The 19,414-nt window shown below is 38.5% G+C and overlaps 1 protein-coding gene across 1 annotated transcript in view; it reads right to left on the bottom strand.

Moving 5' to 3' along the window:
* Nucleotides 1-19,414, bottom strand: part of TPD52L1 (TPD52 like 1) — a 56,579-nt gene that overhangs the window by 31,544 nt on the left and 5,621 nt on the right. The window contains exon 2 of the mRNA XM_074896250.1: nt 5,143-5,258. Within this exon, the coding sequence (XP_074752351.1) occupies nt 5,143-5,258 (116 nt within the window). The remainder of the gene's footprint in view (nt 1-5,142; nt 5,259-19,414) is intronic.

Raw genomic sequence — 19,414 nt, 5'->3', positions numbered from 1 at the left:
ACAGAGTCAGAAGAACATAGATGCATCATACAGAGACAAAGTTTCCTTCTCCCTTTTGTGGGTTTAGGAATCAGAGTTAATAGCTGGTTTTTCTTCCTCTGTTACTGTGTGGGACATGTAAAGGCAAGGAGAGGAGCTGACCACCTACAACATTATGATGACCATGATTAACTGACATGACTAACACATAAACCACACAAAGGTGAGACCCCAGGAAAAAATCCACCATAACAGATAGATCGCTCTGAAATCTGGGACTGACTAATAATATGGAAGGACAGTGACACAAACCCAAAAAATTACTTTCCCTTCTTTAACCTTTTTTGATGATTTTAGGGAAAATTGTATGCTTTAGAGGGTTGGTCACCCTTTTAAGATGGTGGCATGCCTGAAAAAAAACACCCCAGTATTCCTCAATATATAACCTTTACGATTTTTTCCAGTAGATACTCAAAAAACAGCTCATAAAAAAAAAAAAAAAAAATCAGTAAAATGGAGCATTTTGGATAAGCTACTATTAATAAAAAATATGTCAGTTGATATTATCTATATTCTGAGATAAACATAGTACTTTGTAAAATGTGGAGGTGGAAAGATTCAGCTATCAGTTGGAATAACACTGATGAATGGGTTGAATGTTAAGCTGAATAGTAAATTGAGTATTTATTATGCTTGTTTTAAGGATCAAGCCAGTAAGAATTAAAATATTAAGGGGCTCCAACAGAAAAAATAAGCCAGTATAGTTGAATGTATGCTTCTAAGTTATACTAAGCATCCTTTTTCCCTACCACTCTATCTCCCAAATGTGTAGTGTCCTGGCCTGGCTGTTTGCACAGCCCTCTTCACCAGAGGAACCTGAACCAGGTAAAAGCCATCACAGAAAAGGCCTGTTTTTAAACCGGATCAGTTCCTAGATCCGGTGCAGAGAGGAGCACAAGTACCTGTGAGGGTGCAGCACAGGGGACAGGAACAAGTGGCTGGAGGTGGAGAAGAGAGGAAGGCAGGGATCAATTAAAGCAACACATGCAGCACACCCATGTTCTGTGATATGTACCATACACATATATCACTGCTGAAAGGCAGGCAGACATGGCTGTTTAGGAGTGAGAACTACCTGAGGGACAGGCTTTGTCAGGCATGTTTAAAGAAATAAGAAGCGAGTTATGCAATCAACACCAGCAGTGTGATAATATACTGACAAGAACTTGAGAAGGATGTGGCAACTACAGGAAAGTCAGCAAAAAGGCCAAGGCCACGGCCCCCTGACAGGGAGGTCTCATAGCCAGTGCTGTCCCAAGGAATTCCCACTGGCCACCCTGAGCTGGTACACCTCTCTTCAATTGCACCACCACAATTGTCAAAAACAGCCAAGAGGCACACAGGTGAAAATAGTAGGGTTAGAAAATTTGAAAGGGCACTGCCACAGAACATCTCACATCGTGGAATCACAGCTTGGAAATACCTTGGATTCTCAGGGCAGGCTCCCACACTTCACCACAGGTACCACTGTGGCAGCCAGCCTGCAGCATGCATCTGTTTGCCTGTGCTAGAACTGAACAACTCTCTATATGGCTATAGCCTTTAAGAAAATCTGGAAAACATGTAACAGACAAAAACTGTAATAACGAAGGGCCAACTCTATCACTGGTAGGAAGGGCAACTATAAGAGGGTACTTGATAACAGAAAGAAGTTCACTTCATGAGGAAGAAAGTACTGTTTTCTTTCATCTCACTGGCTTTCAAAAAGAAATCACAAGAACGCATCTTGTCTATACCTTTCTTTGTCTTCTGACATAAAAAGGATTATGTGAAAGTTACAGCAAACATACAGAAAAACTGTGTCTTAATGAAGTCAATCCATGGGACCCTTAAATTTTGATTGGCTATTCTATTTACTAGCAATTGGTTTTGAATTGTTACCCCTTTTCAAAGTTGCTGAGAATTGTAACATGTATATGAAAAATGCATAAAATATTTGTAAGGACAAGTGAGCATCTTACTCCTGTGGCCTTCAAGGAAAGTTGTAACTGTGAACAGAATAACATAGCACAAAAAATAACAGGCACTTCACCTCTGCACAAAATCATATGGCTCAAATTTTACACCTCCGGGATTAGTACCTGTTGATTTATAAGTTTTTCCTTGGGTGAACAGCATCCAAACACACCAGGGACACTCATAAATAAAATTAGTTTGCAGAAAAAGGAACTCGCATCTTTCCTCAAACTGGAAATAACCATTCAGTTACAGACCTAGCTGAAGTCAGAACCTGTGCATCAGCTGGAAAGCTTGTAGATCAAATCAGATAGCTGCTTTTGTGAAGGTATGGGAGGGGGGAGACAGCAAGGAGTAAATGACAACTTTGATGAGCATAACAGAAGGACAACTGACAGCAGTGAGTGAGATAGCTCAAAACCTCAGCCCCCATCGTGACTTGAGCCATTATACCATGGCTCCTGACACTAAGGGAGGAAGGGGGAAAAAAAAAAAAAAATCTGTTCTCATAAGAAGCTTCTGGCCTTATGTAAAGTTTTTAGGCTATAATTTTCTGCTATTATTCCAAAGTGTCAGACTGACCTCTGTTTATTCAAATTACTGTTAGAAGTTTCTGTAAGTGTTACTCATTTTACTTGCACTGTAGTAATTCCAAGGCTCAATTAGAGTCAGAGCCCTGCTGTGTTAGCCAGACTACAAATACAAGAACAGTTAGCCCACGCTCTGGAAAGCTTCTAGTACAAAGAGACTACTTGCAGGGAAACAGAAGAGGATACAAAAACCCTATCAGAAAAACAGTAGTGGTAGTTCCCCTCCCAATGTCAGGGAGGGAAGGAGGAAGAGGAAGACAGAGATACACAACAGAAAGATGGAACATATTTTTTCTGTTTAAATACACGCACAATAGCTCCCCATTATATCATGTATTAAGTGACTGCAGCATGAAGGAAGATTTGAACATTTCAGAACAGTAAGAAGAAAGGTACTTGTTCCTACAGGCTCAAACAGGTATTACCTAACACATAAGCACATAGAAGAAAAAAAACTACCAATGGTGGAGCCAAGGGGACTTAAAAGTAAAGACTAACAGCTTTTCAAAAGGAAACATCAGCCAGTTCCCACAGAGGTTTCTTTTCTGAAGGAGTCAAGGTCTTACACGTTTTTTACAGAGTTTTCTAAGAATCATAAACCTAATTTCAGTTTAAACTTTTTTCACTCTAAATTCAAGTTTCCCAAACCTTTCTTAGCATAATTATCAGTTTTATTTTGTTTTTAAGCATAAACTGTATGCCAGTAATCTGCTGCGAGGAATTCAGAAAATAATTTCTAGGTCAGCCAAGACCATAACATTTGAAAGGCAATCTCTCACTTCTGTTTTTGTACATGAATTAAAGCATTTCTGCCATGAGCCACTGAGAACTCTCTGCTCCCACAGGAATCAGCAAGCAGGAATGATGTCCAGGAATTCTTGAGATTAATTCTCTTGAGAAAGGCATATCATTTTCAGATGGTTGCAAGAAGTTCTTTTTTTAATTCCATGTCTCCATCTGCCTCTTAAGTCCCTTTCATGAGAAAAGAAAAGAGAATCACAGAAAGGTCAAGGTTGGAAGGGACCTCTGGAGGTCATCTGGTCCAACCCCCCTGCCCAAGCAGGGCCATATAGAGCCAGTTGCCCAGGACTGTGCCTAGACAGCTTTTGAATATCTCCAAGGATAGAGACTCCACAACCTCTCTGGGCAACCTGTACCAGTGCTCAGTCACACTCACAGTAAAAATGTGTTTCCTGATGTTCAGAGGGAACATCCTGTGTGCACCCATTGCCTCTGGTCCTGACGAAAAGCCAATAATGAACAACCCAAATCCTATCTCATCACTATGCAATGAACTGAACATGTAAAGTTTCAGCTTCCTTATTATTTATAGATGTGACAGGATCAGCAAAGGAATAAGAATTAACTAGCAACTCAGAAACACAAGGCTTAATAAAACATTAAAGCTAAAACTCAATCTTTTGTGTTTTGTTTCACTAGAAAATCTTAAATCAGCACTGAAAGTAAATGACTTGAGAGTCATTAAGAATGTGCCTTCTTAGAGTATTTAATATTACAATTTAATATTAAAATATTTCGGTTGTATGAATGACAGGGATCAATCTCTGCAAAAGAACTGTCCTCTGGATGTTTCCATTCTGGGTGTAACAGCAGCAAATGCTTCACAGAGCACTACGGAACAATTATGAAAGAATACTTTTTCCCTGGCCAGTTTACACTTTGAGGTTATATGCTCACAGTCCCAAATTTTGGGTTTCCTACTATTCATATGGGTTGTTATTTTATTCTTGCTGTGTCTTCAGCCTTCTGTCATAAAAATTCATTATTTCAATTCAGATAAAAACAACTCCCCCCTTTCATACAGCTGTGATTCCTGTTATGCGTCTCATATTTAAAATAAGTACGCTCTCACTTTTTCCCATTCTCTCATTTTCCATTTTGGAATTTCACTTCTGTTTCTGTGTTATTCAGCAGCAGTAATTAAAGCTGAATCCACCCTCCCATTGTAGACCAAATCTAGATAACATCTTTAATCTTTGTAATAAAAAGACCACATGGTTCACACCTTTTTCCTCCCATCTCCTTGTTATTATTTTTAAACTTCTTCATGGTGTCATGCATCTCCTGAAGTTCTTCAATTAAGAAAGTAACAAATAGAAACCAAAAATATAATCCTCTCCAAACACATCAGTGCCAAAGGAAACAAAAACGTGGTGAAATTACTGTGCTCAGCAGCAGCAGATTTTCCTCTGAGCACCACACTTTTTCATCAGGTGTCATAACCACTGTAACAACAATACCATAGATCTAATAAGAACATCTTTCATTCTTTATAAAGAAATGTTTATAAATAAAGACACATGCCTTGCCTAAAACGGTAAGGTATATTTAACTTTCTCTCTACAATCATCAAGTAGAAGGATATTTAATCTTCAAAAATATTTAAGGAAATTAATTGCTTCACATTATTGTAGCCTAGAATAATTTTACTGAATGGAAGAGCATACCTTTATGATGTGTACTTCATCCTAAAATTACTATCTTCCAGTTTAAGGAAGTAGAAACAGTAACAGTCACAGAAATTCAAATTTGTTACCTTGGCTAGCTCAATCTTTAACTCTTCTTTTTCTTCTTCAGAAATCATATTGGTGAAATCAACATCAGTGACCACATCTTCATCTGCTTCATGCAAAGACTGGGTTTCCAACAGGCCTTAAAGAGTTAAAAGGTCAAGACAACCATTATCAATTATTTCAGCTATGATACTGACTTCCCCTAAAATCTAAGAATGATATAATATTCACCCACTATGAAAAAAATCAAAGAGAAACAAACCAGTCTCTTCCTGCTAAAGGTCATTTGGATTCTGCTCCTCTTTGCTTTTGAAAAGCTACTGGAAGTATCAGATGGTAAAGTCTGCACAGAAGCAATTTAATATGTGAAATAACCACTCATTCCCAGAAAGGAGTCACCTTGGACCCCACTAGTCCCTGATGAGGCATTTCCCTGTCTCTAACAAGACAGAAGAAAAAAAGAAAAAAAAAAGTTTTCTCTTCAAAATACGAAAACTGGTTAATGTGGATCATTAATGTGAATAGGGGCAATAGTACACTGAGCAATACAAGAAGTAAAGCAAATTCGGTTCAGTAATATACAGGTACCTCTGCAGCAATTTAAGAACCTTACAGATGTACACAGTTTGCAGAAGGAAATGCCATACCTACTGTTCAAATTTTCTAAATGTTAGAGAGGAGCATACCTTGATTGCTCCTTTTAAACCTGTTAAGGGTGAACAGTTATACTAGACCTCCAGTTACTTTCTTCTTCTGCATGTCCAAGATCAGGATTGGCATGTATAACCAAGATAAGCACATACATAAATGTTTGCAAGACCCAGGCCTGTCTGGTATAATATATACAGAGGAAACAAAATATAATCTATCTCCCAATCATTCAGTAAAGAATGACTGCTGGGGTTCAGCCATTAATAGCCTCTCGTTCTTCATTGTCTGCAAACAAAGCAATGCAAAACCTGAGATAACTGAAAACATTTTTGCTTCTCTGGAACTTGTTTTAAAGTTCTCAATCTGTTTCTATTGTGGAAGAAAATTCTCCTCCAGGCTACACTTTTCCATGTATTTCATTTCTTTAGCAGGGTTAACCAGCCATCTTAAGCTGACTCCCAACATCTGTATACTGCTTAATACAGAAGAGAACAACTTCTTTCCCAGGTCCACAGAGGCCTGTATACTCTATTACATAAAGATTAGAATTTAACTTTGTCAAGTTTTGGCGATAGGGAATAGAGGTTACAAGCACCAAGTCCATAGTACTCAACAACTTAAAGTTCAGTACTTTATATTTTCATGCAGAAAGCAAAACTCCCCCCACCTTTTCATCATTTCTTCCACATAGAGACCCCCAGTGCACCTGGATTTCCTCCTATATTTAACAGAACAGAACTGATTTGATTCATACCATCAACTTCATGCAGAGCACAATGTGGAAAACTCAGCCTTGTTAATCACAGCCTCCCCTGAGTGGGAAGATAAAGAGCAGCAACACAGGTGCTGAACCCCTGCCTGGCACCATATGCAAGAATACAGCACCACCCTTAAGTACAAAACCTTTTAAAAAACATGAAACCATACAGAAGTAGTCAATACCTTAGCTATTACCCAAAAAGCATCTTGCCAGGAAAACCCAGTTTGCCAAAGCCACAACAAAAGCACATTTATTCACTAGGAATACTCCCAAATCACCTTTATTAACATCCCTGCATCCCTAAACATAATTGCTGTTCAGTATTTGTTTGAGGATTAATAGTGTTGCTATGGGAATCAGGCTAAACTTGGTCTTGAAAGCAATCTCTTTTTTCATGGATAGAGGAGCAGCAGTATGGGGCAGTTCTTGGAAACACCAGGAAGAATCTCAGGGGGCAACAGGGTTAAGGCTGAAAACCCTTAAGGAAAGTCTTGGAGTAGATGTGAGATGAGGTTATCTTGGAGCAACTGATACTTGAGCTTAAAAAAGGCAGATGTGTGCTCAGGGGACAGCATTAGTTTGGGACTGGCTAGGTAAAGAGGGCAGAATTGCAGGACAGCAGTTAGATAGATACAGAACCCAACACGGGCTAAAATCACCAGACGACTGGATGACACTTAACTAGACCCAATGGTCAAGACTGAACTGAAATTACAATTCATTCCAAAATAGTATATGAATGTCAACCTTCTGCATGATGCTCTGCAACCTTATCCAGTGCTAGTCCCAATTCTTACCTCTTGCTTCTCATCCAAGTCCTCTAAAATCTAGTCTGATCTTTCAGTCTCCACCTTCTTGCTCAAGCCTCTACCAGAGTCCTCCCTAACGGTCACTGTTCTTCCAGAAAGGCTTGGCTTCAGTAACCTCACAGTTCCAGCCTGAACATCTCTCCACCATACTATGGGTCTCAATCTTCTTTCAGCCAGTCTTGGTTCTGAAACTTCCTCACGTGAGCATTATCACGAGCAACTTACTTTCTCACTCTTCCCTTGCTGTTCTCTGTCTTTCCTTCACCATCCTTGTTTTTTCCAGTCACACCTAGTAGCTCTCAGCCCTGGACCTCACCTTCTGCTGCCATTCCACTCTGTGGAAGACAGTTTCATTGGTATCCTCTCATGACTTATGACAGATCACTTTGGTGCCAGACCAGGTCTATCAGCACAAGTATGTATTTCAGTTCTAGTGCAAGGTCACCTAAACTTCTCAGTCTCTTTTCCCCACTTGAGCAACAGAAACTCATTTCCTGAACCTGATATGGTTTAGTGGTGGACATGGCAGTGTTAGGTTTATGGTTGCACTTAATGATCTTAAAGGTCTTTTCCAACCTAAATGATTCTATGACCTGAAAAGATCTCTTCACCAGTATCTTGGGCCTACCCATACAGGCCACTTCTCTAATTTGCCTGTCTTAGTCTTCAGCTTAGGAAAGAGAGGAATAAAAAAACCTGAACACATTGGGAAGAAAGCAGGCTTCCTGAGGTAGAAGAGATCTCAACTCTTCCCATCTATTGAGAATGTAAACATAAAACTCTGGCCCTGTGATTTATAGCCTAGAGAATTTAGCATCCACAATTTCAAGCAATCGCACAGCAAAGTATGCAGGCAAGTTTCCCAAGACTGATCTTCTTAGTCTTTTTTTTTTTCTAATTTATGTGCCTGTTCCTATTTCCCATCTAATAACCAGAGTCCTGTATTAGATTCCAAGCAGAGTTAGAGGTCTCTTAAAACAAGTTTAATGAAAACAATCACTTGGTAGAGAAGATTTAAAGTGATTTCACAGACAGAGATAATGCTAGATTAGCTCATCCTTATATGAGGTATCAGAGAAACCAAACAGGGAATACAAGTCATTCACAGAATCTGTTTTACAACAGAAAAAAAAAAATGTCCAGGTTTGTACTTCTGAGCACCACAGCACCCATTCCCCCAAAGCACATCTTCTGTGAGGTTCCTACAGCACCGTATCCAGGAGGAGTTCAGTACAGCAACAGGAAGAACTATGGTACTAACTTGATTCAAGGAAGCCGGTCACCCACAAGATGCAAAACCGCAGGATATTAGGCTGTTGACATTTTCCTACTCATAAGACAACTTGTTAGTTTTGCAGTTTCCAAGGAGAACAGGAACCTGTAGAAAAATTCACACCTATATATATATGAATAGGTAATGATTTTGGTAGTAAAATGGCTCCTATTGCTAGTATTGCTGACCCCAAAATATTCTCTCACCTTCTACTCTGTGCAGCAAGCACAACCTCCTCTCAAATTTCCCTGCCGAGTCCTTTCAACTAGGCAACTTGGGGAATATACCTTTCAGACACTGGTTATAGATGCACCAAGTACAGACGCATAATAGAATACAAGACCTCAGTGGGATCGTTGATGTCTTGAATTAACCACAAGTAATTCTTTAAGAATCAAGGAACAAGGAAGGGGAGGATCCTGTTTAGTGTGTGTAATCTAGCTACACATTTTGCCAAACACACTTAGTCTAACAGTTCATGAAAACACACACAAGGATGAGTTGATTCAGCTAAATGGTTAGAGCCGAGTCCTGGAACCTACTCTTTTCTACGCTATATAGAAGAGTGCCACGTTTAGGCATCTAAAAGCCAGAATTTCAAGATATCACCACGTTTTTATACTTCACCATGTACATTCAATTCCAACAATTATGTACTTAACCCAGAAAAAAAAGAAATCTGCACTTTAGCAATGCAGACATTCATCGGTGTGTATGTACGGACATTCAGTTTATACATACAGTTGCCGCAACTGAGCACGTAACACATTTCTTCTCTTTAGTTTCACACTTCTTCCTTTGGGGGTAGAAGGAACTTAACTGGTTTCCAACTAATATGGAATTAAATATATCTACATAGTATATATCTATATAGATAACTATATATCTATACACAGTCATAATGTATCTATAGTTATATAAATAATCTGTAAATTTATCACAGAAACTACGGAATGGCATTTTAATCAGATGTCCAAGGCAAAGCTTTCCCACAGCGTTAGAACTTTTACAGTGTGCCTCAATTTCCATTTGCTGATCTCTACATAACCCCCATCTTTTATTTTAAATTTAGCTATCTTAAATAATAGTATTCAAATGATCATTAACTGCTTATTAAACTTCACTTGTTCGGGAAGTTGGGAATCTGGTCAGGTAACATTTCAAGGCTCTGTTTTTCCAATAGCTTACTGAAACTATGGGGAAGTTGTAAAATTCATTTAAGTCACCCTTTCTCCCAATTTACAGGATTAAGGAAAACATTACTTACTAACTCTCAGTTAAGTCTCCTTTTGTCAAAATACGGGAAGCAAAAAATTTCAAAGTGAAACATTTCCAATGGCTAAATTAGTTTTCCATATGAAGTGACAAATATATGCCGGGTCAGAATCATTACTGCCAAATTACCAACTGGTTTTATATGCAGGAAATGAAAGCATTTTTGCCTGCATGTTCACAAAAGTAAAGACACTAAAAGAACCTGCTCTGCTAGGGTTCCTACCCCTGATTATTAAATTTAACTGACTTCCCTGCACTGTGACTTACAGTAATTCTAGAACTGCAAGATATCTGATACTCCCAGGACCAATACATAGCAATGTTTTAATTCTGAGAAATAAAAGTTCTAGATAATTAATGGCATTGCTAAAGCAGCAACAATAAGCAGAGGGGTTACAATTAAGACATTATTATGTTTAAAATGGAGTATAATATAGGTCCACCAGCTCAAACTCAGACTATGTTTGCATAAGTACAAACTTGTTCTCTGCTAGTTAGCTATGCCAAATTACACAGCTTATCAGCTCAGGCACACTGATAACATAACCTACTGCTCTGGAGCCTTGAGCTAGGACCTCTGCTTTGGATCACATATGCTCAGAGCTTGTGAGCATATCTCTGCACTGTGCTACTCTGCGCTACACTGCAAAAACAGCAGAACATGTCCTGCAGTTACTGCTTTCTCTCTGTAGATAAGACTAGTAACCCAAATTCTACAGTTTGCTGTTAAATCTGATTTAATGCAAGAAACTGTTTCAGCATTGATCTGTACCTGTGCTTATGTTTGCTACTAGAACTGTAGGGATGACAAATTAAATAAGCCGCTTAGAAGCTACAGGACCTGTAACTGTTCTACAAAATTTAACTTAACCAAACAATACAATGATAAAATCCAAGACAATTTTTTAGACTCACTCAGGTATCTGAAGGTTAACTGGATGAAGGTATTTTAATTAGTGCTTTTTATGTATTTTCTCCATATTCATCTCAGGCTAATGTTCTAGAGTATTATGTATCAAGCTAATTCTTTTATGTTGGTTACCTGTATTAAAACAAACCAAAAAAAAACCAACAAAAAGCAGCCCACACTATTGGCAGTGATGTCTGATCAACTAACCATAATTACAGCAAAATTAAAGGCAAAACCACCAAATTTGTGCTTTGTGTAGATTTTCTGACGTTCATTTCAGGGAAATATATAGATGATCCTTTATTCTATCAAAACAGTTAGGAATTGAAGCCCTTTTAGTGCTCTATGTTTTTGTTTTCCAGTCAATTAAAAACAGCATACCTACCTTTTTATCTAGTAAGAAAATGTTTTCTGATTATATAGACCTTCTAGTAAGCAAAATGACATGTTACAGCTTCTTTTCCAATATCATTATAGTGTTGCTAACAGCATAGCAAAGTATGCAGATGAACTGTTTCTTATATGAAATTCAAAACCGCTTGTTCACAAATTTAAATTGCAGTTAAGTCTTCAAAGGGATGAAATGGTAAGCAAAACAAAGGAACTGTGCAGACATTGCATTACTGACTTTGATCTTTTTTATAATGTAGGCTTAATGCCAGATATAGAGATTGAGGGGGGAAAAAGGGGGACTAGAAGCATGTACAGTAAATTACTAAATTGACTAGAAAAACTATTAAAAATTGCAAGGATGTCCAGGACCATTTTTGCCACTCCAAAGTTATTATGGGAGGATCCAAACTGGAAAATATGCTTTCATTTAATCCACCTAGAAAACAAACTACTTGAAGGGGATCTTCCCTTGTCTGTTTGGTTCTAACTGTGAAGAAGTATGAACTGCTTGAGCCTAGCAAATACCATAGAGCCGGCCTTTCTCTTAGAGGACTTAGAACAGAAGGAAGGTTAACTTCAAAACTATGACTGGAAAATAAACTCGGAGACTGGATTCATCTTGGTTCAGAGAGGGAAGAACTCAAGATGCACAGGTCATGTAGATCAAAAGTGTAAACATTAAACAAAACTGTAGTTTCTACTTCCTGCAGTCATGGGGGCTCAATCTTCCTTTTTCTCTATGGATTGCTAAGTGTCTTCATTTCCTCTATCCACTGGGCTTTGGATTGGTGGTGGTGGAGAGGAGAGGAAGAGAATACAGCTTTTAAGTGTTCAGGAGCTCTAGGATATAGTCTACCATCTCAGAATAAGTGTCCCAGTGATCCTGAAGCAGCTCACTGCAGACCTTACTAAGGCTTTCCATTCCATCTCCGAACCCCTGCAAAACCAGGCATTAATAAATCTATCCATAGCTGTTAAAATAGATTGGCAGGTTTCCAAACAGAGGAACACTTCTATTTGAAGCTCCTGGATAAGCAGCCAGTCGTAGCGTGCTAATTCTTTTCTCTGTTTTAGTAAAATAAAAAGAAATTAATCATACATTGAGGATCTCTCTGTGTTATTTTTCCCCCAGAAGCCACTGACACAGCTGCCAATCTATGCCGGTGAAGAGAGACAAGCTACACACAAATCACTGGCAGAAAACAGACTACACAGCTTAACCACTGCACCAAGAAACCATACACATTGGTAAGGAGTTTGATAACTATCCCAAACAGAGAAGCGCAACGGATAAAAGTGAGAATAGCAACCATAGGAAAAAAAGTATATATCCCTTACTAAAAGCAGGTACCAAGCTTTAACGTGAGAACTGATCTTCCAAACAATTATCTGAAATGTCCAGAAATCCAAGGCGTGATCTTACACAGTTTACCAATAGCCTGCTCTCTTTATAAAATAATAATCCTGCCTGCCTGGGGAAGACAAGGGCGACATTGCTTTCTAAACGGTAGCTATGGAAATACAAAGCAATTGTTGTGAAGTGTAACAGTTTGAAGAGAGCAGATGCTTCTTTCTATTATGTCAATACTGAAAGTAATGACAGTATTGTACCACTTACTGTGCATTCTTTGATCATTCTGCACAACTTTCTGTGAGGTCAAGGGTAAGAAAATGATTCCACAAGTGGACGGGTTATAATCTCTTTTTCTTTCTTTAGGCAGAACAGAAAAAAAAAAAGAAAAAAGATGAAGTCACGATGGTATAATAGGGAATGAGAAAGTGGATGACACTGAGTCACAAAAGAGACTTGTTCTCTACAAATAAGGTACTCTAGAAACTGTAACACACTGCATAAAACAAATGAAGGAATAAAGCATATCTAATCAAACAAGAGAAAAAGCAATGTAGGGGAAGATAAGAGCTATGACATGGAAATGTTGGCAGTCAGAGGTGGAAGTTGTCAGTCACATTTCTTAAAACCACCCTGTTGTACTAAAAATACATGAAGGTACATTTTTCTCATCTCAGAATAGATAGGCACCTTGGGTCCCATCCTCAGCTGGTAGAAGTGACTGAGATCCCATCAATTGTATAATTAAGCTCACATATCTGCTTGACAATCGAAATCACAGAAACTTAATGGCAGGATTTAATAACCTTTCTTTCCTATGAAAGAATCAGTTTATTGTACTTTTCTAAAGCCAGGTGCGAAATAATATCACTAGACAGCAATCTAACTGCAGTATAATTAAACTTACAAGCTTCCTCAGTTAACTTCCAACAAAGTATCTGTGCTGCAAAAAATGATAAAATTGTATTTTTAATTAAAAAATAAATTCAAGTAGCTATAATTTGTATCCTTTAGATCACAACACACCTAGCTAACAAGGTCTTTATAAGTCTAATTTAAATATGAGCAAAATCCTGCTGCAGCCAGCAGGCTGCTTGCTTTCCCCACACCCCCATCCAGCTATCTCAACATGTAAGGCAGATGTGTCACTTTAGATCCTGTAAACTTACTAGGGAAAATACGCAAAAAACAAGTTATAACTTGGTACATGACAGATTCTTTATTCTCTTCAGGCTCAAATTTATTATTCCCATCGTTTTAATAGAGATTAAATGTCTTGGCATTGTTACATATACTAAAATATACATTTAGGAATGCTGAGAGAGAAGGGACAAATTATCCTCCCCTATATCTGCTCAATCTCTCACACTGGTAGAGCTAAGCTTACAGTTTCTAAGGACAGGACTGCCTTTTGCACACTGCTTGGCACAGAATGTCCATGATCTGTGACTAGCTTTGTAGGCACCATCATAATTATAAATCAACAACAATAAATCACTCACTAAGTTGGGGTAAAGGCACAGTTCCTTTATGTTTCTTTATGTTAGACTATGTAAGAGTTCATGGCCACCAAGAAGAGGCAGCGAATCAACATGTCCCTCAGAGTAGGCATGTCTTGTGTCTGTCCGCATGTGTGTGTGTGTTGCCATTTTTAAAGCACCACCTGCCTCAATTTGCAATACCCCTTAATCTGTTCACAGTTAAGACCAGCTATTTCATACCAGTGCACTTTTGCCTTCCTAAGGAGGGTCATCTGACAGCATAGACTTCCTCCGGGATTCCCTTAACAAACTTGACTTACTTTTGGATGCATCTGCCTGCAACACAACTGCATTCCCATTTAAAACCAATAAAACCAGAGTTATTTATATTAACATTATTTGAAAAAAATCCGATTTATTAGAGACAAAAGCCATGTATTCCCTTGCACAGACCCTATGTTAATATGAAAGAAATTTTTATCTGTTAAAACAAGTACTCCAAATATATTGAGAAGGAGTAGTAATTTGTGCCACCTTGTTTCTCGCAAATGCAATGCCTTGCAGCTAGGCAGTCACTGATGTGGTGGGTTTCTCTGATAAACCTGGAATTTGGAGTTAGGGCGACACTAATTCTTTGGACACAGGCCACACTTCTCAATCAGAATATCACCATCTAGCTGGGGCTGTTCAACTCAGTTTCATTTGGTTTTCTCGCCAGGTTTGTTTGCCAGCACCTTGAACGGTCAAATGAAGCATTTATTATTCTGCTTTTAACATTAAGCTCCATGTTAAGGCCTTCAGAGTTTTTGGCATCATTAATTTTGTGGCTTTGCCCACCCAGTGTTTTGTACCCTGCCATTACAAAGAAATGTGTTTGCTTAGCAAGGCTGTGGGTGGAGACATATGGGGTTTAAGGCCCTGGATATCTGTGAAGTTCCCATAGAAACAGGTTTCTTGGCCCTTCCTTCTGTTGGGTAGGGTTGGAAGACACGAGGCATGTCTCTGCAGTCTGCCCGAGTTACACAAATGACCGTACTGCAGGAGGGAAAGAGATTTATCAGTCCAGGAGACAGAGACTGGTACTTCCAGACACACTGTACTGTCTCAGTCTTTGAGGTCCCTGATCTCCCCTCAAATAAAAGCCAGAATTACAGCCATCACAGAGAGTGTTTTCTCTTCTTTAACAATAAGCCATGAACCACAGAGGGTCGGCTTCTCTGACAGCTGCTCTGGCTACAGGTAATGGCAAGCTCATTGGTAAGAGAAGAGGTTTAGGCACATGGCACGATCTGCTACATCCTCGAGGCTGCATTAGATCACACTCAGCAGCAAGGTCTTAAAACTCTACCCTACTCCATGCAGATCACCCAGTCTGTTACCATGCCTATTGAAACTTCAGTGCCTTGAGAAGGTCTAGAAAGAGCACCCAAGACAGTTCTTGTCTTTTCTTTACTCTTCTACTACCTTACATAAGATTTTTCTGAGGATGGTGTTGCGGGATGGACATAACACAATGTACTTTTCCAAAATAAACCAATATTCCAATGCTTGCATCTCTGCTAACAGCTTCCATTCGTGTCTTCACCCATATTCAACTTAATTGTTAAAATCTTACTGTCTCTTACCCTTCCTCTGTCCTTGATTCCCATGTGCAGCACATAACTGACCAGAACACTGCTGCTTCCCTTTCAGGACGTGTTTATGCTCTGTATTCCTGTGCAGACCTGGACACAACTGAGCAGCTGCCTAATTCTGGATCTAAGTGTAAATCTAGTTCCTATCTTTGAACTTCTCTTGAATGGGTAACTATTATCATTACATACCACTCTTCACTCCTTGTGTTTAACGCAGACTTCATCTATATTGCTCACTGTTTATGCTTCTCGATTTTTTCAAGGAATTTAAAGCCACAAAGGGTATTTTTTCCTCTACATGTAGTATTTGACTTCCAGTTTCCTGACAATTTTTTAACTCTGCAAAGACCTTATTTAAATCTTCAAAACACATTGTGATTCAGTTTATATGAATGACATTATTCAGCAGTCTTATTTTTTTTTTAATCAGTGAGACTGTTCAAGTAATTGTTCCTTTTTCACCAACATCTTTTCTTAGCTATCAAAGCTTCCGCACCATCTGACCCTGACCATCTGACAACATGCTGAAGGATTTACTCCTGCAAGACCACATGGCTTCATTGGTTCTATACTATTCTCATACGCACATAACAATGTATAGCACTGGTTAGATAGTTTAATTACATGGCAAACATCATTCTCCCTGATTATGACTTTGATTCCTTCCTCCCACAATAATAACTTAATAGCTGCCATCTGCCTATTAAAATACTTTGAGCAGAAGATAATCTTCTGTTCCTCACATAATTGCCCCTCTAACTCTGTAATGTACATACATTTTACTTGTCTCTAAGGAAAATCTGGTTGTGTTTAAATACAACTCTCTCTGATCACATTTTAATGAAAATTTAGCATGCATCAATCCAGAAAAGAACATAAACATTTGAGGCCTTCAGAAGATATTTGCTCCACATTATTCTCTAAAAATCTGTCAGCACTTCCTAGAGTGACCTACCTGTGAGCTACTCAGTGAAGAACATGAATTAAAAAGGATGAAACATAGAAAGAAAAATTAGATAAGCACCTAAAATGCCTAAGCCAACATCATCATGACAAGTTATTACTAAATCCACCTAAAGCACAATGAAAACAATTATTCCAAGGAAACTACGCAAAAGTATTTTAAAACTTTATGAGGGTTATGAGTAACCTTTTTGTAATCACAAGCCTACACCATCTTAGTTCTACCCAGGTGGCATAGCAAATGCCTGCTGGGGAAACTGGTGAAAAGAGAACACCTGAACAAACAGGTGAATACAGAAAAACCTAACTCTTTACTGACAAAGCAAACATGGAAAGCATCAGCTCCCTTCAGCCACCATTTATAAATATTTAGAATATCAATTGTACAGACTTTTAAATCCGTATCATACATATTTTTTAATCATGCCTTCCATATCTTACCTACAATTTATAAATTAGTAACTTCGATTATTAGGCAATTATTAAATACAACTTTGAAGTGTGGCACAGGTACTAAAGAGAGACAGCTTATGTATTTGGATGGCTAAAGAGGAAGAGTGTTTCACAAGTTAAAGCAAAACCCAGACAGAATCAGACAGTACAAATGGAAAGAACAAACAGAAGGAATAGTTCTCAAAAGAGAAGAAATAGTTGGGGCAGGATCTGGTCCCCTGGCGCCTGGGGAAGCAAATAACTTCACTAACCAGCAAACAAAAGTAGCCCTTTCACTGACAAAGCACGTGAAAATAAACTGCACTCTCTGCTACAGAAACATTTTGTGCAAACACCTTTTACTGGGAAAAGCAGCACCACAGACACTTTATGCTTGCATGAATATAAAAAAATGTGTTCTGAGGGTAATTTTATATATCTCTGCCAAAAGCACCACTAGAGCTCTAGCTCCTGTGTTACACTAAATGCTAATCTTGTGTTTGTATTTTGAGGAATCTGTTGTTGTTAGAAGTACTTTAAAGTCTATTATCTTACAAAAACCAATAAAAGTCTAATTTTGCCTTTAGAACAACAGCAAAGCTGAAAAGTGACAGCTTTCCATTACACACTTAAGTACTGTCACTACTTTAAAACACTCTACTGACTAGGTTCTTGGTGGACAGCAAGAATAACTGCATGCCAAGGTAAATTAGTGGTGATAGCAGGAAAACTTCACAAAAAACAAACCCCAGAAGACCAACAACAACAACAAAAAAAAATCAGAAGCAAGCATTTTTCCTGACAGACCTCCTTGCTTCAGAAGGAACTGACTGCTCAAGGCACAGTGTTACCTCCCCTTTTCTGGAAGTGACACAAAGCATTAGACCGCCTTCTTGTCTTTATACCATCTACCTTCTTCTCCAAACTCCCTGGATTCTCCTTCAGTGACTAGAAACACAAAGATGTAAAAATTGCCCAAGAATTGGATACCTGAATACATAGTTCCTAAGCATGTGAATACCCATTAGTTGGACAAGTTACTAAATGAGAGAAGCTATTTTAGCTGGCCACAGGATATACACACATAACTTCTCCTTATTTCTGTAAACCTGTCTTTATAAATTTTACTGGTGTATTATTCTTATTTGGTTGTTGTAAAAGCCCTGGCTTTCAGTTACAAAAATGAGATGGCATTCAGCAATCAGCCTTACATAAGAAAACTTCATGACAGATAGTGTGGAGAGAATACCAAAACTTCCAGTATTTTATGCAACTATTTGCAGTAGGAACTTTCTTGTCTACTTGGGATCCAAGAGTGGATCCTTCAATTTACCATGTCATTACTATAAACACAATACTTTTTTTCTGGAGTGAGAAAGAATCAAAAAGTTCAAGAAACTCTTGCACAGAAGTAATTAACAAGAACAGCCTTTTAGAAGCGCTTTTTAACATCCAGAGAGTTTAAGTCCTACAAGCACAGAAAAGGTAAAATGTGCCAAGCAGGAGAGGGAAAATGGAAGATTCAGTGTAAGACCTTTATCATCATGGTAAGATGGCACTTGAGGCAGTATCACTTCACGCATGTTGTATTCTTGCATTTGTTTTACACTTTCACATAAGAACATCTGGAGAAAGATCCTCACTGATGACATTCTACTTCTTTTTACAAAGTGAAAGAGAGGGAACGAGAGAAAGAAAAGGAGATTTAGTGCTACAGTTATCTGCCTGCAACACTTATCCATGCCATGGATGTGGAAGTGTAATGATGATAGCCTAGTTACTTATGATTTTGATTCACGGATCTCAAAGATGGCTAAGCAGCATTACCTCTGTTCCAGAGAAACAAACAAACGAACTAATATGCCCAAGGTTTTGGAGAAGGTCAGTGTGATATCTGATATTTAGAATTTGTTGGTCCCCTCTCATCATTTCTTGTACACAATAGGTTTAGAGAATGCAGCAGCCAGAATGCCCAGTTTAGAGAGCAGCGATATGACTACAGCAGACACTTCTAAAATTCAGCACTGCAACTGCACGTTTCTGTGAGATACAAATAAAACCATATAAAACTAGCCCACCCTAATCTCATATATATATAATCTCATGAAGAGGTATTTTCTGATCAGTAGAAAAGATCTAATTCTACCCTTAAAACACTTTCTCAAACAAAGGCTAGCCACAGTCTTTCTAAACCCAAATTCCAGGACTACCTAAAACAAGCTACTAAACAGTATGTAAATTTCTAAATATGGCCACACGAAACATACTTCAACCCCTCTGCAATCTTCTGACAAGCTTGTGCCACATCCTTGACCTTCAAGCCTAAGTAATGCACCTCAGAAGTTCCACATGTTTCTCTACTG

The sequence above is a fragment of the Athene noctua genome, chromosome 1 (genome assembly GCF_965140245.1).
Source record: "Athene noctua chromosome 1, bAthNoc1.hap1.1, whole genome shotgun sequence".
NCBI classification, from domain to species: Eukaryota; Metazoa; Chordata; class Aves; order Strigiformes; family Strigidae; genus Athene; species Athene noctua.
Note: the sequence above shows the minus strand (reverse complement) of the source record. Positions and strands in the feature narration are given on the sequence as shown.